The 22,201-nt window shown below is 42.2% G+C and overlaps 1 protein-coding gene across 1 annotated transcript in view; it reads left to right on the top strand.

The window, feature by feature from the left end:
- The window catches only part of TMC5 (transmembrane channel-like 5), a 74,607-nt gene that overhangs the window by 30,455 nt on the left and 21,951 nt on the right, over positions 1 to 22,201 (top strand). Inside the window, 5 exon segments of the mRNA XM_006892713.1 lie at positions 2,726 to 2,870; positions 3,592 to 3,747; positions 11,381 to 11,532; positions 13,181 to 13,259; positions 16,257 to 16,354. Of these exon segments, the coding sequence (XP_006892775.1) occupies positions 2,726 to 2,870; positions 3,592 to 3,747; positions 11,381 to 11,532; positions 13,181 to 13,259; positions 16,257 to 16,354 (630 nt within the window).

Below are 22,201 nucleotides of genomic sequence, written 5' to 3'. Positions count from 1 at the left end.
CACTGGTCATAGCCAATTGTGGCTTAATGGTAAGGAATTACACTGCCAAGTCAAATGTGGTTCAAATCCACCACCTTCTCTGTGGAAGAAAGGCAGTCTCCTCCCATGTGGTTTATCTCCCCTGAATCTCACTTGAGGATCAGCTGTAGGTTGGTTCCAACCTGACAGTACACAACAACAACAACATATAGAAGTCACACGATATTAGGACTTCTCTACCCCAGCAAGAGGGAGCTCTGGTACCTTAGTGGGTAAGGAATTGCACTGCCAAAAAGCAGAGGTTCAAATCCACCAACTGCTCCTTCAGAGAAAAATGGGCAATCTCTTCTCATGATTTTTTTTTTTACTTTTTTGTTGTTGTTGTTCATTGTTTCACATTTTCTTCCTCCTCCCCACCCCACCCAACAATGCACCAGATGTTGTTTCAGATTGTTGTCATACATGCAATGCCCAATCATATATGCCTTTTGGACACTTCTTCCCCTTATCTGTTCTAATGCAGTGTTTATTATCTATCCACTCTTTTCCCATTCTCTCCCCAGCTCCCCCTCCCCAATCTGTCATATTTTACACTAACAGTGTTATGCCATTATTTGTCCTTTTGTGACTGAGATATTACACTTAGTGCAATGTCCTCCTGGCTCCCCCATGTTATGTAATGTTTAATGAGTTCATGGTTTTTCAGTGCTGTGTAATATTCCATTGTGTGAATATACCATAGTTTTTTCTATCCATTCATTTGTTGATCGGAAATTGGGTTGCTTCCATCTCTTTACTATTGTGAATAGCACAGCAATAAGCATAAGAGTGCAAGCATCTATTTGCGTGGTTACTCTGATTACCTTAAGGTATATTCCCAGTAGTGGAATGGCTGGTATTTCTACTGGTCAAATGGTATGACTATTTCCAAGTTTTTACAAAGTGCCACAATGGTTACACCATATTACACTCCCAGCAGCAATGAGTTAGAGTTCCATTCTCTCCACAATCTCACCAGCATTTGTTGTTTGCTGCCCTGTTGAACTTTGTTTGCTATCGTTGCTGGGGTGAGATGATATCTCACAGTTGTTTTGATTTTCATCTCTCTGATATCTAGAAATTTTAAACATTTCTTCATGTGTTTCTTTGACATCTGAATGTCTTCTTTGGTGAAGGGTCTTTTCCTTCTCTGTGCCTATTTTGTGACTGAGTTATTCACCTTTGTTCTTGTTGATGTGCCTCCCGTGTAATTTACAGTCTTTAAAAGCCTGCTGGAGTATCAGCTCTGATTTGGTTCCTATTCAATGAGAATGAATTGAGATTAGTTGACCTAGGTAAGACCTGGTTCATTTCAGTGATTACACCATCAAAGGCCCGATATCTCCAAAGAAGGTCAGATACAGGTTCAGTCACAAGTTAGGACTTTAACATATAACTTTAGGGAAAACAATTCAAATCATAACCATGTATTATCCATTGTTTCTCATAATAATTCTGTGTGGTAGGGACTGTTAACATCCCCATTATAACCAGCTACCAGTTGCCATAAATCAACTCTAGCTTATGGATGTGTGTCCAAATGGAGCTGTGTTGTGCTGCCATGCCAAAGGTGTGTGGTTCAAATCTACCAGATGTTCTGCTGGAAAAGGAAGGGCAATCTCCTCCTGTGCCGGTTGAATCTGACTCAACAGTAAACAATAAGAAAAATATGAAAGCTGTGTTCTATACGCTTTTCAGTGGCTGATTTTTTTTCGGGATACTTTTGTAATTTAAATGCAATTAAGAATGAAGCATGAACATGGAAAATATGTAAAGTGGTACAAAATGAACTTCTATTGATAAAATAACATATTAAGAAATGATTCATCTCCACTTCTCAACAGCTCAGTTTCCTATGAACCTCTCTTTAGACTTAGTTTTCCCTTCAACTTCCAGTGGCTGATTTTTTTTTGGCACAATGCCTAATCTTTCTTCCAAGGCACTTATTAGAAGCAACCTTTGGTGTGATCTTTGGTTAGAAGCTGAGCGTTTTACTCCATTTACACCATCCAGAGACTCCTTTTCCCCATTACACAAATGGGGAAACCGAGGCTCAGAATAGTTTGTATCGCAAAGATCCCTGGGTTGGCAAAGCTACACCTCCAAACAAGCCATGTCATTGTCATGCTTAGCGAGCACGGAGCTTGGAAGTAGCTCTTCAATGCTGCCTTTTTCTCTCTTCTTTTTTCTTTCTGTCTTGATATTTTTATTCTTTTTGCACTTTTCTCCCTGCCCACCCCTCCCTTCCAGTTCACTCTTCTCTTTGAAAAGTAAAAGAAAAATTCTTTCATTGTTATACAATCCCTCCTCCCAAGTCCACTCCACTGTGCAGCCTTCATTCTGGACTCGTGTCATGACAATAACACCTAATCACATATACCTTTTAAACAGTTTTCTCCCTCATCTGTTTCAATGCAGTATACATTATTGAACCCATCTTTCTCAGTCTCTCCCCAACCCCTATGTCAGTCCTCTTTTACAACAGTGGCACTATGTAGTATTTGTCCTTTTGTGACTGAGATATTTCACTCAGCATAATGTCCTCCAGGGTCACCCATTTTGAATAATATTGCATGAGTTCCTTGTTTTTCTATGCTGCCTTTCTCTTTTAATGACAGGGTTTTCTTTGTTTGGTTGAATGAAATTACCTTCCCGTTACAGCCCCTATTGTACTAACCTTTGGATATTGGGTCTCTGCCTTCCCTAGCATGGCCAAGTACTTCCGGAACAACTTCATTAACCCCCACCTTTACACCAAAGGGATCGCTAAGCTTGTCTTTTGCTGGGACTTCACCATGACTCACGAGAAAACGGTGCAGCAGAAACAGAAGAACTTCAGCACTGAGATAAGAGTAAGCCTTCTCAACCCGCCTGCCCCACAGTCTGTCTCCTCCCTCCTCCAGGATGTCCTTGACTTTTCTCAAAATAAGAAGGAATCATGCTTTCTTTCCTATGAGTTTGGCCAAAAAAACCAAACACTGGGTTTCACCTGGTGGTAATGATAAACATTGGGCAATGTGTATAGACTTTCTTGGTTGTCACACTGAAAGTGCTGCCAGCCTCCAGTGAGCAGAGGCCAAGGAGACTGTTAAACATCCTATGATGCATGGAAGACAGCTCCCTTGCTCCCAGTGAACTAGCTGAACCAAAACAGAGAAGGTCTGGCTTATAGGGAATGAAAAAAAATCATTAAGGAAAAAGCAAGAAAAAATTCTAAACAAAGAGCTTGGAAAAGAGAATTAAAGATGTTAACTTCTTCCTTATTATAGATAACCTTCCTTCTTACTTAACCTTGCTCTAAAGAAGAACTCTCGTAATGTGTCTTCCCAGAGAACGTGGCCCCAGTAATTAATTCTACCTATCCCTCTAAGGTGGTAGAAGCTCTCAATGTGCTAAGAGCGGGGGGTGGGGGGGTCTTGGCACCATTTGAAATTCTCTCCAGGGTCTCTCATGATCCATACCCATCACCGACTTCCCCTTTTCTCTTTCCTGGGGTATCTGAGGTGGATCTTGGGAGTCTTGGCTGACTGTGGAAAAGCAACTCTTGGGGAATTCACTTCTTTGTGTTTGCAGGAGAATCTTTCCGAAATCCTGCAGAAGAACACCAAGTCTACACTGAATCAGCGGCTGACCCGGTTATCAACTCATGCAGCGGCTTGGTTTGTCTCTACCGGCGTGGCTGTTGCTTGCTGTGTAGCTGTGTACTACCTGGCTGAGTTCAACTCAGAGGTAACTCCACAGAGGCGACAGCACCAGAGTCCAAGCACAGGGGATCAAGAGAAGAGACGGGAGGCTGGAGGGGCACACTGGGGCCCAGACCCCTGCTAAGCAGTGGTCCATGCCCAGCAGCGCTGATGTGTCCTGGAAGCTTGTTACAAATGCAGAATGTAGGCACCTTCGCTGAACCTGTGTTCTGTCCAGATCACCCATGTGTGTGCCCACCAGGCAGTAGTACCAGAGGAGCAGGGAGAGTGGGAACTCTCACCCAGACCTGGGATCAAGTTCTAGTTGTTCTTCCTCTGTTATTATCTCTGTCACATCCTTACGAAGCTCTGGTGACATTGTCTGTAGAAAGTTGCACTGCCAACCTAACAGTGATGCTTCAAATGCACCAGCAGCTCGAAGGGAGAAAAATGAGTCATTTCCTCATGTGTGATTTGCAGCCTCAGAAAACCCAGAGAGTCAGCTAGGACTCAGTGTTGACTTGATGGCAATGAGTTTGAGAGTTTTTTGAGATTATATCCTTAAGGTCTCATCCATAATCTAGCTGCTCAATAAATGGTGTATTTGGTGGGTTTGAGCAAGTTATTTCCTCTTTCTGAGTTCTGGATTCCTTTTACATGAAATGGGATTGACAGTTTTAGGTTTCTTGAATATGTAAATTGGAATAGAGATGCCTTGGAGGGTCGACTTGGTGCCTGGCATTGTGGATAATGAAGAAAGGCTACATGTTAAGCTTTCCATTTTATTACAGTGAAAATATACATGCTGTTGGTGTTGTTATATGCTATCAGATCACTTGTGACTCATTGCAACCCTATGTACAATAGCCCTGAAATAGGCTTGATCCAGTGTCAATCTTACTGTCTCTGGCACACCCACCTTCATTACCCCCGTCACTGAATCAGTTCATCTCATTGAGAGTCTTTCCTCTCTTGCTCTGTCCCTCCACCTTTCCAAGCATGATGTCCCTCTCCAAGGACTGCTCCCTCTTTGCAACACTCCCAAAATATGTCAGATGAAGCCTCAGAATTCTTGCATCCAAAGAGCAGCCTGGTTTAACTCTCTTCAGAATGAATCTGTTTGTGCTCCTGGCAGTCTGTGGTATATTCAATACTTTTCTTCAGCACCACAGCTCAAAGGCATCAATTTTCCTTCTATCTTCCCTCGTCATTATCCAGCCTTCTGACACCTAGAAAGTAATTTCAAAGACCATGGCCTGCATCATGTGCACCTTAGTCTCTAGACTGATGTTGTTGCTTTTCAGTCCTCTGGAGAGACCCCTGACAACAGACTTTCCCAGTGCAATTTGTCTTTTTATTTCCTGGTTGCTGGTACCAAGAGTGATGATTGTGGAGCCAAACAAGCTGAAGCTGTTAACAATCACAGTCTCTTCTCCTTCTATCATAATGCTGCCATTTGGCCCATTGGTAATTTTTCTTAATATTGAGCTTCAGTCCATATTTAAGGCTGCAGTCCTTGACCTTCTGAAGCATATGAATCTCTCAGGTTCTCCTCAGTTTTGGCAAGCAAAATTGTGTCATCTGCATAAAGCACGTTGTTGATGATGTCTTCCTCCAATCCTGATGTCACACTCCTCACAAAGCCCAGCCTTCCAGATGATCTGTTCTGCATATAGATTGAAAAGATACGGAGATAGGACACGTCCCTGGCATACGCCCTTCCCAATTTTGAACCATGCAGTGTTTCCTCGCTCTGTTCTGATGTCTGCCTCATGGTCCAAATATAGGTTTCACATAAGCACAATCAAGTGTTCTGGGATTCCTATTCTTCTCAGAGTCAGCCATAGTTTGTTGTGATCCACACAGTCAAATGCCTTTGCATAGTCAATGAAACACAGATAAACATTCCTCTGGTATTCTCTGATTTCACCCAAGATCCATCTAACATTAACTATAATATCTCTAGTATAATGGCCTTTTCAAAATGCAACCTGCACATCTGGTGGTTCTCTGTTGATGTGCTGTTCTAGTCATTTTTGGATAATTTTTAGCAGAATCTTGCTTGCGTGTGATATTTATGATATTGTTCAATAATTTTCACATTCTGTTGGGTCACCTTTCTTTGGAATGGGAACAAATATAGATCTCTTCCAATTAGTTGGTGAGGTGATTGTCCTCCAAATTTCTTGGTGCAACTTGGTGAGCACATCCAGGGCAGCGTCTCTTTGTTGAAATATGTCAATTGGTATGCCGTCAATTCCCGAGGCCTTGTTTTTTGCCAATTCTTTCAGGGCAGCTTGAATTTCTTCCTTCGTCATCACAGGCTCTTGCTCATACATTAACAAAACATTTATCAATTCACACTGGTCTAAGGGAGCTCTGGTGGCTTAATGGTAAGGAATTGTGCTGCCAGTGCAAAGGTGTGTGATTTGAATATACCAGGTGCTCTGAGAGAGAAAGATGGGCACTCTCTTCCCATGCTATTAACAGCCCTGAAAATGCAGTGGAGAGTCAACTATGGGTCACTTTCAACTCAATGGTACAAAACAACAATTCAGCAACAATCATTCTCTTTTCTGTGTTGTGTAACCATTGTTGTTGTTTGTAATTATTGTTGTAATGTGCAACCATTGTTGTTGATGTTATGTGCCATTGAGTCGCCTGTGACTCATAGTTACCCTGTGTACAACACCTCTGAAGCCTGCCCTGTCCTGAGACAGACTCACTGACTCCAAAACACCTACCTACCCCCATTACCCCAGTTATTGTATCAATCCATCTAATTTGGAGTCTTTCTTTCCTGTGCTGTCCCTCCACCTTTCCAGCCATGAGATTTGTCTCCAAGAACAGGTCCCTCCTGGCCATGTGCCCAAAGAATGAGATGGAGCTTCAAAATCCTTGCCTCCAAGAAGAAACTTAATTTTACCCTCACTTGGTTTCAGCCTAAGACAGATCTGTTTGTTTTCTTGGTGATTCATGGTATGTTCAGGACTCTTCTCCAGCACCACAACTCAAAGACAACAATTCTTATCCTGTCATCCTTTGTTATTATCCAGCTCTCTGATGCATAGTAAGTAAGTACAAAGGCCATGGCCTGGATCAGGCACACCTTAGTCTCTAGACTGACATAGTTACTTCTCAGTACTCCATGTAACTGTTAGTGCTGTCCTTTTCCAAACCATTCCATCACCGTTAACAGAAACTCAGTGACTTCCTCTACGTGAAAACTCCACATTTCTCCCTCTCTCCCACCCTCTGCAAGCACAAATATTATTAGTTTCTATATTATCTTTCTATATTATTAGTTTCTATATTATCTTTGGTTTCTATATGAGTGTTTGTTCCATGTAAGTGAATATTTGTCCTTTTCCTCCCGACTTGTTCTGTTCACAATGATGTTTTCAGGATTCATCCACATTGTGGAATGTAGTAGAACTTCATTTCTCTCTGTGGCTGAAGGAAGCACGGCGTTTGTGTACATGTCATATTTTGGGCACTGAAACTTATGAGCTGGGTGTCCTGAGCAAAGTCGTATTATTTTTTTTCTGTAGGTTTCTACCTTCCCCCCTTTGAAATGGAACTAATTGTGTCCATAGTTCACCTCCCTGTAGAATTGCAATGCAGGTCAGGCTAATTATGTCACTTGATTTAATGACTTCTGGCCAAATTCCAAGTCAGTTGTCATCAAGTCAATTCAGACTCTCAGTGATTCCGTGTGTGTGTGTGTGTGTGGGATCCCGTCGGGTTTTCAGTGGCTGTGGTCTTTCGGGATTGGATTACCAGGCCTTTCTTCTGAGGTGTCTCTGGGATAATGAGTGATGCTGCCAAGTCAAAGGCAAGTGGTTCGAACCCACCAGCTGTCTCTCACTCCTCTTGTGTGAACTGGTGAACTGCAGCCTCTGGAAACCCTCTGGAGGGTCAGCCATGAGTCAGCTCTGACTCAAAAGTGATGAGTATGAGTGTGGTGAACTATGGTAGCACAGGCTGCTGAGAGCTGTGCTGCTGACCCATAGATGTCACCTCTCTCAAGGTTGAAATCCACCGGAGACAGCCCAGGAGAAAGATGGTCAGTCTCCTCCTGGGTGATTTAAAGCATCCTAAACGGCACTGGAATATTATACAACATGGATGACCCTGGAGGACATACTGAGTGAAATATCTCAGTCACAAAAGGACAAATACTGTATAACACCACTTTTATGAAATAATACTGACATACAGGTTGGGGGAAGACTGAAAAAAGAAGGGGTAAATAATGTGCACTCTATTGGAACAGATGAAGGAAAGAATTGTTTAACAGGAATATATGATTAGGTATTATTTGTATGATAACAGTCCAGAATAAGAGATGCATAGCAAAGTGGACTAGGGGGGAGGGTGGGATAAAGGGAGGAAATTATGAAACAAAGAAGGAATTTTTTAAGTGACCTGGGTAAGCTGTGCTTAGAAAAGTGGATGGGAGGGGGGTGGAGTGGACGAGGGAGGAAACTGTGTAACAGTGAATGATTTTTTTTTTAAAGAAAAGCAAACTGGAGGTGGGGTGTAGGAAGGAAAATGTGCAACAAGGAATAAATGGAAATCCAAGTTTTCTGTAAACTTTTCTTAAAATCACACTAAAAAATTATTTTTTAAAAAAGTGAACTGGGAAGGTATAGAGGAAAATGTGCAACAATGAATGAATGAAAAAAATCCAACTTCTCTGTAAACTTCTGTTGTTGTTGTTGTTAAGTGCTGTCGAATCATAGACGACTCATAGCGACCTTGTGAACGAAAGACATGAACACCTATATAGCTTTCATCATTTCTCTAAGTTCATAGAGTTTCCGGAGGCAAGCTGTTTCACAAGTGGATGCCACTCCTGTCTCCAAGCCTGTTTTAATCTGGGAACTCCACCAAACACTGTCCACCGTGGATAACCATTATCACATTTGACACATCAGTGTCACAGTATCACAGCAACCACGAGTTACCTCTGTACAGCAAAAACTTTCATTAAGAAAACAAAAACACACTGGAGGGTCAGCTGAGTCAGTTCCAACTAGACAGCAATGAGTAATTGAGTTGGATGATGTTAATGAGGTTGCATTAGAGGCAGCTACGTATGATGGTCTGATCAGGCTGATATGATGAGGGAGAAGTCTCAGGAATGTGGCCTGCGCTGAATATGTGTGTGGACTCACTGGCAAAGCTGAAGGACTTTTGGCCCGATCCCACACCTGGCATATCACCACTGGACTTGAACCAGCAGCTTGCCTACCTTGGGCTTGTCAGCTTCTTAAGTCAGCAATCTTGGGGAGCGCTAATGGCATAGTCTATCACAGGCTGCTGACCAAAGCCTTGCTCACTGACCTTGGATTAGTCCACTTCCCCAGATGCCCTTTGCCCTGAGGACTGACCCACAGACTTGGCACCTGGCAGCCTCTACAAATCCACGAACCATTTCTTTGAAATAAATCTTTTTCTCTCTCGCAATTGGTTTGGTTTTTCAAGAGAACCCAGTATAAGACAACCCAGGAAATAGTATGTGCTCAACAAAATGAATGAATAAAGGAATAAGAAGCCAGCCAGGAAAAAAATGGGAGTGAGATTATACAAACCTAGAGGTTTACTATTACTATAGTCTGTTATACCTTGGCAGGAGATGTTAAGTCACAGTGTTTAGGGACTTCAGTTAAAAAGTATGATAAAGTAGCTTCAGGAATAAAAACCCTTCTGAGCTCTTCACCTTAAAGATTTACTTCACAACCACTTGAAATTATTAGAGCTGGTAAGGAAGAGAGGAGATAGAGAATAAACCAAAGCAAAAGGAAGATCAAGGAGCAAAGGATGCCTCTGAATTGTGATGTCAGTGAAGAGTATTGAATATCTCATGAACTGCCCAAAGAACAAACAAGTCCATTGTGGAAGAAGCACTTTAGATGCAAGGATAGTGAGAGTTTGTCTTACAGACTTTGAGAATGTCACTCAGGAGGCCCAGTCCCTGGAGAAGGACCTCAGACTGGTTGGGCAGAGCACTAGTGAAAAAGAGAAAGACATATATAAAGAAACTAGAGCCACAACTCAAACAGATGTATGCACATCCATGTTTATTGCTGCATTGTTCACAATAGCAAAGCAATATCAAAGAGATGGAAGCAACCCACGTGCCCATCAATAAACAAATGGATAGAAACACTATGGTACCTCCTCCACACAATGGAATAGTACGCAGCATTGAAAAGTAATGAAATAATAAAACATTACACAACATGAGGGAGCCTTGAGGACATTATGCTAAGTGAAATAACTTGGTCATAAAAGGATAAATAAATAATGCATAGCACTGCTGTTCTGAAATAGGACAGACCTGGCGGGATTGGAGAGGAAGTGGGGAAGGGGTGGATAGATAATGAATATTGCATTGGAACAGATGAGGGGAAGAACTGTTTGAAAGAAATATATGTAGGAGAATAGTCTGGAACAAGAGATGCATTGAGGGGAGGGGAAATGAAGCGGGAGAAACTGTACAACAATGAATACATTTTAAAATTATTTTAAAATAAAGAAGAGGAAAACAACTATGAGATATCATCTCACCCCACAAAGAATAGCAAAATTTAACAGAACAGTAAGCAACAAATGCTGGTGAGGTTATGGAGAAACTGCAACCCTTATTCACTGTTGGTGGGCGTGTAAAATGGTGCAACCACTGTGGAAGGCGGTATGATGCTTTCTCAAAAAGTTGCAAATAGAAATACCACTTGGCCCAGCAATTCCACTACTGGGAATATACCCCAAAGAGACTATAACTGCCACCCAAGCAGATATATGCACATCCATGTTTATCGCAGCTTTGTTCACAATAGCAAGGAGTTGGAAACAACCTAAGTGCCCATCAACAAATGAATGGATAGAGAAACCATGGTGTATTCACACAATGGAATACTATGCTGCATTGAAAAACAAAGAACTCAAGCAATATTATTCAAAATGCGTGACTCTGGAAGACATTATGATGAATGAAGTATCTCAGTCACAAAAGGACAAATACTGCATGGTGCCACTGTTGTAAAACAGGACTGACCTTGGGGTTGGGGGGAGACTGAGAAAGACTGATTCAATAATGTATACTACATTGAAACAGATGAGGGAGAAAACTGTTTAAAAGGGATATGTGATTAGGTATTTTTGTCATGACGAGGGTCCAGAGCGAAGGCTATATGGTGGAATGGACCTGGGGGAGGGTTTGTAAAACAAATGAAAGAATTTGTCTTTTACTTTTCCAAGAGGGTGGTGTACTAGGGGGGAGGGTTGGGAGGGGAGAAAAGTGCAACAATGAATGAATGGAAATCCAAAGTCTCTGTAAATTTTTACTGAAATTAATAATAAATTTAAATAAAACAATAAAATAAAGATGAGGGCGACATGCGATGAGACGAATGACACAGAGTTGGCCACAGAGGGTTCAAGTTCAGGGACAGTAATAAGGGGATTCAGGATTGGGCAGCGCATCTTTCTGTTGTACTAAGGGTCATTATGAGTTGGAGACAATTCAATAGTACCTAGTAGCAGCAACAATAGTTAACCCCAGACAAGTGTCTTATAGGATTCCGCCATGGGTGGGGGGCACTCTTTTGAGTAGGCAGACATGGTCTCAGTTCGCAGCTGATATCTTGATTCTCCCGTTTTGTGCCCTGCAGTTCCTGAGAAGTCACAGGGACCCTGGAGCAGTGCTGTTACTACCATTCGTTGTGTCCTGCATCAATCTCTTTGTACCTCGCATCTATTCCATGTTCAGGCTGGTGGAAAAGTACGAGATCCCACGGCACCAAGTCTACAGCCTCCTGATCCGGTAGGTTGACTGTGTCACCAAATACCCAGGGCTTTTCTACAAAGTGGGTAGGAGCTAGAATGTATTGTGCTTCGTATCAATATTCTCTGCTTTGAGTTTCAAGAGCAAAGTGTGTTGGTGGAGTTTGGATCAAGAGCCCTCGCTGTACAGTCTGAACAGACCTCAGAATCTATAGCTATTGAAGATCTCTGCCTTTTGTTCAAAGTAATAGCTTACTTTGCCCGATTGCTGCCGGCCTGGCTCTAGGAATGAGCTGCGCAGATGTTCAAGTAGCTTTCTGCACAAAAATTACTGGCTGAGAAGTTGTATTGGGACTGAAATCTATCCCAGTGTTCCCATTAGTCAAACTGTAAGCCCTGGTACACGCTGCAGCAGGTGGGAGGAAGGAGTATATTTTAAACTCAGATGACACTCAAACAGGTAGGTGTATGTGTGTGAGAAGGAGTGTATTTTGGCAATTCACTGGCTGGGAGGAGGTTCCTTTTTTGTGATTCTCACAAAGATGCCGTATGTGTTAGAAGCAGCCCCAGGGTTGTACGACCAACCAAAAGGCAAGTGGTTCAAATCCACCAGCTTCCCCATGGGAAAATGGTGAACAATCTTCTCCAACGTGATTTATAGCTTTGAAAACATGCTGGAGGGTCAACTATGAGTCAGTTTTGACTCAACAAACATAACAATAAACAACCACCACATTTTATCCTCATGATAAAATAAATCATGATATCATAATATAGGTGAGTGAGCTTCTTCCTGGCCAGTTCTTGGCAGTGGTGATGTTTATACCAATGTCAGTACCAAAACCAGTGGCTTTTCATTCTGTTTTGACTACAACTCCTTTTAACTGCATGTTTGCTAAAAAAGAACTTTGCTGCATAGGGCTACTTTTTTTAAAAAAATTTTTTTTCTTGTATTTTTGGTGAAGGCTCATGCAACAGTTAAAATTCTCATTCAACAATGTCTACACAAGTTGTTTAGTGACATTAACTGTATTCTTCACAATGTGTGACCATTCTCACTATTTCCATTCTGGTTGTTCCATTTCCATTAGTCTAGTTTCCCTGAGCCTTTACATTCTCATCTTTGCCTCAGAGTAAAGTTTGTTGTTGTTGTTTAATTTTATTATTTTTTTTGTGTGTGTGTACCGTCAAATCAGATCTGACTGGTAAAGGAGGAGATTGCCACTCCTTCTCCAGCAAAGCATCTGGTGGATTTGAACCACACACCTCTGGAATTGCAGTGCAGCTTCTTGCCACTAGGCCACCAGAGCTCCCTCAGAGTAAAGTTTAAAGCTGGTTGCTTGGTTACAAATAGGTGAAGTGACCCTATCCTTTCTCACACTTCATGCACAGGGACTAGGGCTTTGGGTGTTGATGGTGGAGTTGAGTATGCCTTATTCCTGAAGTCCTAGGGTGACTTTGTCTCCATTGATGGTTTACAAGACCATATTGATGGTTGTACTACTAGGGCTGTTATCATATTAAGAGGTGGTTTTCAATTAGGCTGGACATGGCTTATCCAACAACAGGTGGGGAAAACTTGTCTTACTACCATGGGATCAAAAGGAAATATTGGCAAACAGTGCTAATAACCGCTACGAGGATGGTGACAGTGATGTTTGGATGTTTCCCCCTCTTCTGTTGTTTAGAAACATCTTTCTGAAAATATCCATCATTGGAATTTTGTGCTATTATTGGATCAATGTCGTGGCCCTGTCTGGGGAGAAGGTGAGTGAGCTTGCATTCTGTTCAGCCTTACATCTGGTTTCTTACCTTTTGGTGCCAGAGAGGAAGTGGCTTGCTCAAGAGCTGTCCTCTTTCCTGTTTGGCATTGAACCCCTTGTGGGAAGAGAAGGAAGTTTGGAAGGCAGCAAGAAGGAAGGAGGGCTTCCTGTGCCAGTCAGATCTGATTCGATGGTACACAACAACAAAATAAAATAAACAGAATAAAGTATTTTTTTTTAAAAAGCCCAGGCTCTAGAGACAGACTTTATTCAAAGACTAACTGTTCCTTTACAGAGCTATCTAATGTCTCCAAGCTTCAGTTTTCACTTCTGTAAAATGGTTATAAGCCATACTGGCATATGGCAGGCACTCAACAGCCTCGTGGTAAGAGGCTGCACTGAAGTCCTGCAGGTGGTTGTTCTTAAGTGTTGTTAAGAGTCGAGCATGACTTCTTGTGACCCTATGAAAAAAAGACCTGACTCCTGTTCTCTAACTATCATCGTTTCTCTACATTCATAGCGTTTCCAGAAGCATGTGGTTTAGGAAGCGGATGCCTTTTCCTGCTTCCAAGCCTGTCTCAATCTGGGAGTTCCACCAAACACTGTCCACAGTGGGTGACCATTATGGCATTTTACACACCGTTCAGCATCACAGCAACCCTAAGTTACCTCAGTACGGCAAATTGATAGACCAGTGCTGTACCACTTGGGAGAACGTTCATCCCAAACACAATTAACAGCAGGCCTGAGGGATGCAGGCCCTTGGGCCCAACTGCCTTTTAAATGCAAGGCTCACCAGGTCCTGGTTGACTCTAGACAAGAGACTTCCAGCCCACAGCTCATGTTCGCTAACCCTGGCTAAATCCTGAAGGTACATGGTTCACATTCACCAGCTGCTCTGTGATGGCTTCTGAAAATCTGCCAGAGGGTCAGTTCTTAGTACAGTACACAATCACGAAAGATGATAGCTATTTTAATACTAATGCAGCCAGCCAGCTTTCGAGTTTGGGGCAGGATCCAGTTTGATGGGTGATGCTCCATTTTCTGTGTGAATGCTCTAGGCTTCACCACTCTGTTGTTGTTGTTATGTGCCATCAAGTCGCTTGTGACTCATAGCAACCCGGTGTACAAGAGTTCTAAAGGCTCTTCTATCCTGTGCCAACCTAGCCATCTCAAACACACTCATTCCCACCACTCCACTCACAGAATCGATCCGTCTCATCAAAGGTCTTCCTCTCCTTCTCCGCCCCTCCACTCTGCCAAACATGATGTCCCTCTCCAAGGACCAGTCCCTTCTTGCAACATGCCCAAAGTATGTCCGACGAAGCTTCAGAATCCTTGACTCCAAGGAGCATTCCAGCCTCACCTTCTCCAGGACAAAGCTGTTTGTTCTCCTAGCAGTCCCTGGTATATTCAATACTCTTCTCCAGCACCACAGCTCAAATGCATCAATTCTCTTTCTATCAACCCTATTCACTGTCCAACTCTCTGATGCATAGCACGTAATTGCGAAGACTATAGCCTGGATCAGGCGCACATTAGTCTCCAGCCTGATGTCGTTGCTCTTCAGTACTCTTGAGAGGTCCCTCACAGCTGACTTTCCCAATGCAATTCGTCTCTTGATTTCCTGGCTGCTGTTACCAAGAGTGTTGATTGTGGAGCCAAGCAAACTAAAACTGTTAACTATCTCAATCTCTTCACTATCCAAACTGATGCTGCCAATTGGCTCAGTGGTGAGAATCTGTTTTCTTGATGTTGAGCTTCAATCCATATAGGAGGCTGCAGTCCTTGACCTTCTGCAGCAAGCGCTTCAGGTCCTCCTCAGTTTCACATCAATTCTGACATTTGCAGTCATGTCCTAAATTTCCAGACTTCACCTACTTGAGTTGTTTGTTTATTCATTCTCCACCCCAGAGAGTTTTCCTGTTATATGTGAAAGCTCATGGGGGCAATATCCCATGTAGGTTCAAGAAAGAGTTAATCTCCGATCTTCTTATTAGGATGCCCTCCTTTTAATGGGGTCCCCATTAAAATAGGCCTCCACAGCCTCAGTCATCTTTAGTTCTTGACCATCTGGATCCTCAGGGTATCATTATTGTCTTATGGTTCAACTTCTGTTACCATTTGTCCCCTAGCCCCCAAATAGCACAACTGGTTTCCAGACGGAAACTTATCATACAAAATATGATATACTTAGTTTCTCTTCCCAACTTAACTATCAAACAGGTTCAAAGCCCGCCCTCCAAGTTGGGCTGATAAAAGCAGATTCTATGTTATCTTTCTATCTGTCCATCCAACCATCTACCCAGCCATTCGTCCACCTGACATCCGTCCATCCATTCATGTGGCCATCTGTCTCTTCATCCACCATCCATCAGCTCACCCACCCATCCATTCAGTTAGGTTGTGAACCCAAAACTTCCTTCTCCTCATTCAACTGAATAAAAAAGCTTCTGGTCCATCAGCTTGTAGTGATGACTGCTTGCAAAGGTTCTGATCACCACTTCATAAACTAATTCATACTTCCAACCAATTTGCACAAACCAAGACAATATTATGGCCCAGAACAGAAGGCCAATTCTTGAAAAAATGTACCTTTATTTCAGTGGATATGAGCGGGTTGATTTATTAAATCTTCTAGGCCACTTCCTTAATCCAATAGCTGTAAATTCATCTCTAATTAAAACTGATCAGTAAAAAGAACAGAGACATTATGAACGATGCCTCCCACTCTCCAGAAGAAACGGATTATTCCTGGCTGAAATGAGACTCCTGGGAGCTCAGATAGAAAGAAAAAGTTTGGATATATGTGGAAGATGAACCTTAATGGGGAGAAAAGCTATGCAGAAAAGTAGAACACCTTTGAAGAGGAACTCAGCCCAGAGCTGCATTTTTTGCTAAAGTAGATCTTTTCTGGGTGCAGAAGCACTTGGTCAGTCGGATGCTGATGAGAATGTCTATCCTTCACCCTGACTCCTTTTCTTTTTTTTTTCCTTTCCAGTGTTGGGAAACTCTCATTGGCCAGGAAATCTACCGGCTCCTCCTGATGGATTTCATCTTCTCTTTAGTGGATTCCTTCATTGGGGAGTTTCTGAGGCGGTAATAATGTTGGAGGGGGCGGTGGTGGTTCAGCGGCAGAGTTCTCACCTTTCAAGCCAGCCAAGGCACCTCAGTGCAGTCCCTCCCTTCCTGCCTGTCATTGAGGCTTTGTTGTTGCTATGATGCTAAACAGAAAACCCTTTGGATCTCCTTGGTCTGAGCCACAACCCATCACTGGCACGTGACCCCACTTCATTGTGCATGACGGTGCTGTGAGTTAAGGGCCAACTGGGATGTCAGCTAATAACAATAACTATTGGTTTATTGGTCCTGAGCAGTAAATACCAGAAGCTGTAATCATAGCCTGATTCAGGGCTGAGCAGGAAGTAGAGGTCCCTTACATACTCAGAATATGGTTGTTCCAAGTCTGCCTATTGTTCCCTGGGACATGGCTTGCTTCTTAATTAACTAAGTTTTTCTTTGACCTGCAATCCTCTTGGCACAGTTTTTAGTTCAGTAGGTGCTTCACAATATACTCCGAGGACAAAAGAAGTTCTGGAAATTCTAGACCATTTGAAATCCTAACCCCTGCAGAGATTTTAACAGTTTAGTGTACATCCTTCCAGATTTCCAACCTCCCCCCCTACACATAGGCACACAAGCTGTAAATCCCCTGTGGAATGTGTTTTCTATATAATCTTATCACTGTGATTTGGCATATTTCTTGGTTAGTACCTAAAGATTTAATTAATATGCTGAGAAAGTTATCTGAGAAGCTGAACTCTATGAAGAGGAATTTGGCATCAGGATCGGGGGAGACTCATCAATAACCTGCGTTATGTAGATGACACAACCTTGCTTGCTGAAAGTGAGGAGGACTTGAAGCACTTGTTGCAGTCTTTGGTATGGATTGTGTCTCAATATCAAGAAAACAAAGATTCTTACCACTGGATCAATAGGCAGTGTCATGATGGATGGAGAGGAGATTGAAACTGTCAACAGCTTCATCTTGCTTGGATCCATGGTACCAGCAGTCAGGAAATAAGGAGACACATTTCACTGGGAAAATCTGCAGTTAGGGGCCTTTAGGAATTATTGAGGAGGATTAATGTCAGTTTGAGGACAAAGGTGCGTCTGATTCAGGCCATAATTTTTCTGATTACTAGCTATGCATCTGAGACCTGGACAATGACTAAGGATGACAAAAAAAGAATTGACACCTTTGAGCTGTGATGTTGGAGAAGAGGGCTGGGCAACCCATGGACGGCCAAGAGAATGAACAGATATGTCTTGAAGAGGGTGCAACCAGTGTGCTCTTTGGAGGCAAGAATGATATGTCTTCACCTTACATATTTTGGACATATTACTAGGAGGTGCTATTCCTTGGAGAGGGCCATGATGTTTGGAAGGGTGAAAGGTCAGTGAAGGAGAGGAAGACCCTCAACCAGGTGGACTGACATGGTGACTGCTGCAATGGGCTCTTGTGTGTCAGGAAGTGTGAGGATGGCGCAGGACAGAACTGGGTTCAGATCTTTTGTTCACAGGGTCACTATGAGTTGTACTTGACTAGACAGCACCTAACAACAACACTGAAAGGTGTAATTCATCATTTTAGTTTATGTACTAGTTTTTTATTTTAGCTCTCACTAATCCTAAGTGATTATCAATGAGTATCAATGAGTTGACTCCCAATATTAATAATTGAGGCACTGTCGTCACTAACCTGTATGGTAGCTCTCTATTTATTGTGACATTTGCAGAGTATTGGAACATTTCATGAACCGCCTAAAGGACAAACAAATTGGTCTTAATGGAAATGTAACCAGAGTGCTTGTTCCTTAGACGCAAGTGTGGTGAAACTTCGTCTTACTTATCTTCAGATACATTCTCAGGAGGAACCAGTCCCGGGAGAGAGATATCATGAAAGGTGATATCTCTGAAATGGCTTAGAATTTCCAGAACTTTCTTTTTTTCTTTTTTTCCCCCTCTCACAAGAGGGTATTGTTTTAATTTTTGTTTTATTTTATTTGTTTGTGTGTGTGTGTGTGTACTGTCAAATCAGATCTGACTGGTACAGGAGGAGATTGCCCCTCCTTCTCCAGCAGAGCATCTGGTGGATTCGAACTGCACACCTCTGGGACTGCAGTGCAGCTTCTTGCCACTAGGACACTAGAGCTCCCTTAAGAGTGTATTGTTAAGAACCTACTGAAGTAAAGGAACTTTCACAAGGGAATTGTAGGTCAAGGAAAAATTTTGTGAATTTAGAAGCAAGTCCTAAGCCAGGGAACAATATCCAAAAGGTGGAGGGTCAGAGAAAAAGAGGAAGACCTTCTACAAGGTGGATTAACGCAGTGGTTACCACAGTGGGCTTGTTCATGACGGAGATGAGGAGGATGGTATAGTTCATAGCGCCGCTAGGAGTCGTCGTTGACGTGATGGCACCTAACAACAACAATTTACTTAACGTAGGGCTTTTAATAATATGATGAACACTCAATCTCCATAGACATTTACACGGTTGTGTGAGCTGTTGATTCAGTGATCAGGACGAGCTGATGTGAGTCTTCCCTCAGTGGACAGGCTGCACGTCACCTTTCTCCACTCACTTCTGCCCAAACTCACTCTAATTCCAGCACTTGTCCAGGGCTCGACTGTAATAAGGGGAAAGATTTTTTTGACAACTTTTTGACACATTGCAGTTGCCAGCAAAAAGTTAAGAGGAGAGCTCTGGCCGTGTCTGGAGCAAGTTGCAATACTAACTCAAAGGGTCCAGTGGTTCAAATCTGCCAGTTGCTCCATGAGGAAAAGACAAGCAGTGTCTTCCTGTTAAGATTTACAATCTTACAAGAGTCCACAATTAAGGTTGCATAGTGGAATGTACTTGGGGTGATGTGAGGGGTATGTGTGTGTCGGGGGGTGATTGTGTACCAGGGAAGGAGTGTTTCTTTTACTTTTAAAAGAGAGGAGCGAACTGGGGGCTAGGTGGGGAGAGAAGTGCAGCAATGAATGGAAATCCAAAATCTCTGTAAATGTTCATTAAAATTAATTTTAAAAAGTAAATAAATAAAACACAATGTAAAAAAAGAAAAGAAAGGGAATATCAAGGAAAATTATAAAACTTGGTACTGAAATAAACCTATCAGTAAAAGTAAAAAAAAAAAATTTACAATCTTGACACCCAATGGAAGTTGATTATGGGTTGGAACCAACTTGCCAACAGTGAGTTTGAATTGAGTTTTGTGTGAAGAAAGCAATGCGTTCTCAGTTCTCAGCTCTCCCCGGGGTAAATAGAAATATTTTTTTACTTCCTTCTTCTTTTTTTTTATTTAATTTTAGTGTGTGTGTGTGTGTGTGTGTCTACCATCAAATCAGATCTGACTGGTACAGGAGGAGATTGTCCCTCCTTCCCCTGCAGAGCATCTGGTGAATTCGAACCGCGTGCCTCTGGGATTGTAGTTGCAGATCCCTGCCACTAGGCCACCAGAGCTCCCCTACTTCCTTCTTATGAATTACAAAAATAAAGAAATGTTTTAATCTGGATAGCAATACCCAAAATTTAAGCAATTTGAGATTTATTTGAGTCAGGAGGTATTAAAGTTCACATGTCTATGAGAAAAGGTTTAATAAGCAGAGAACAATATAAACAACATAATTGTGATTAAGTGCTGTCAAGTCATAGCAACCTCATGTGACAAAATGAAACTGTCCCACAGGATTTACAAGGCTGTAATCTTTACAGCTCTGGTGGTCTCGTGTCAAAGCAAAGGCACATGGTTTGGGTCCACCCACAGCTGTACAGGAGGAGAAAGATGGGCAGTCTCCTCTCTTGCATTTTACAGCCTCTGAAAACCCACTGGATGGTCAGCTATGAGTTGGTTTCTACTCAAAGGCACAACAACATTAATAGAAACATATCTCTAGGTCTTTGTCATGTGAAGCCCCTGGGTGGATCCAAGCCATAGTCTTTGGATTCACAAACGACTCCTAAACAAAGTAATTGTTGATGTTGTTGTTGTGTACCGGCGAGTGGGCACCAATTCCTAGCTCACCAGCCAGCAGGTTTTCAGAAACAGTGAATTACTTGGGAGAAAATTCTTCTTCCATGGAGCAGCTGGTGGATTCGAACTGCTTGCCTCTGAGTTGGCAGTGCAACTCCTTACCACTAAGCCACCAAAGCTCCCTAAACAAGATGAATAGGAGGAATAATTTAAATCATTGAGCTTAAGCATGTTCTTTAGACTTGTTTTAGTTGTTTCTACAGCACCTTGTCTGAGTATATCGTATTGCCTCTGCTTCCTCTCAATTCATTCTAGTAAACCTCTCTCTTTCTCAGTGTCTATTTCCACTCACATCAGAGGAATAGAAATGTTTGTTTCTTTAAAAATGTGTTCAGATGTTTTACCTATTATCTTTCTATTTTTAAAGTAATAGTCTTAGCAGTATTTGTCTTTATGAGACTGAGTTAGTTTACTCAGCATAATGCTCTCCAGTGTCTATCAAGTTATTTTTCAAAACCGGTGCTCCTGAGTGCTGCCTAGTATTCCATTGTGTGAATGTACCACAATTTCTTAATCCATTCAGCTGTGGTTGGACATTTGGACTGTTTCCATGTTCCTGTGATGGTGAATAACTAGTAAACCATGTATGGGGACCCAAGTGAGGGAAAGAATGGGAGCAGAGGGGTGAGAAAGGGTAGGGGTAAAACCATAGGGTTGTACAATTTGGTGGGTAAAGAATATGGGAAGAATCCAGTGGGGACCTGGAAAGAGAAGGTAATGATAGGTCCAATGGTGATTAATTTTGTAAAGCATAATGCTTGGAAATGATTGTACGAAATACTATGTGAATGAAAAATAGTGTGAAATACAATGTATATGAACTTTGTAAGCAAACCAATATAAAAGAAAAGAAAAGAAAAAAAAGTGAGGGCACTCTGGTGGCCTAGTGCCAAGAAGCTGCACTGCAATCCCAAAAGCAAGTAGTTCAAATCCACCAGATGCTCTGCTGGAGGAGAGGCAATCTCCTCCTGTGCCACTTGGATCTGATTTGATGGCACACAACAACAACAACAAAATTTTTTGGGTAATTTTTTACATTTTAATAATTTTAATGAACATTTACAGAGATTTTGGATTTCCATTCATTCATTGCTGCACTTCTCTCCCACCCAGCCCTCCCCACCCCCCCAGTTCTCTCCTCTCTTTGAAAAGTAAAAGAAAAACTCCCTCCCTGGTACACAGTCCCCCCGCACCCGTCTCACCACCCCAAGTACATTCCACTACGCAACCTTAATTGTGGACTCTTGTGATAACCATAATACCCTATCATACATCGCTTTTAAATTATTCTCTCCCTCATCTGTTTCAGTGCAGTATACACAATTTATCCAGTTTTTCTCAGTCTTACCCCAAACCTGATATCAGTCCCATTTTACAGCAGTGGCATCATGCAATATTTGTCCTTTTGCGACTGAGATATTTCCCTCAACATAATGTCCTCCAGGCTCACCCATTTTGAATAATATGAGTTCCTTGTTTTTCAATGCAGCGTCGTATTCCATTGTGTGAATATACCACAGCTTCTCTAGCCATTCATTTGTTCTTGGGCACCTGGGTTGTTTCAAACTCCTTGCTATTGTGAATAAAGCCACAGTAAACATGGGTGTGCATATATCTGTTTGAATGTCAGTTATGGTCTCTTTGGGGTGTATTCCCAGTAGTGGAATTGCTGGGTCAAATGGTATCTCTATTTGCAACTTTTTGAGAAAGCTCCATACTGCCTTCCACAGTGGTTACACCATTTTACATTCCCACCAACAGTGAATAAAGGTTCCAGTTTCTCCACAACCTCGCCAGCATTTGTTGCTTGCTGTTCTGTTAAATTTTGCTATTCTGACTGGGGTGAGAT

This window comes from Elephantulus edwardii, unplaced genomic scaffold, assembly GCF_000299155.1.
Source record: "Elephantulus edwardii isolate Elephantulus edwardi_28Jun2011 unplaced genomic scaffold, EleEdw1.0 scaffold00117, whole genome shotgun sequence".
Lineage (NCBI taxonomy): Eukaryota > Metazoa > Chordata > Mammalia > Macroscelidea > Macroscelididae > Elephantulus > Elephantulus edwardii.
This window is presented reverse-complemented; position numbering and strand designations above follow the sequence as displayed.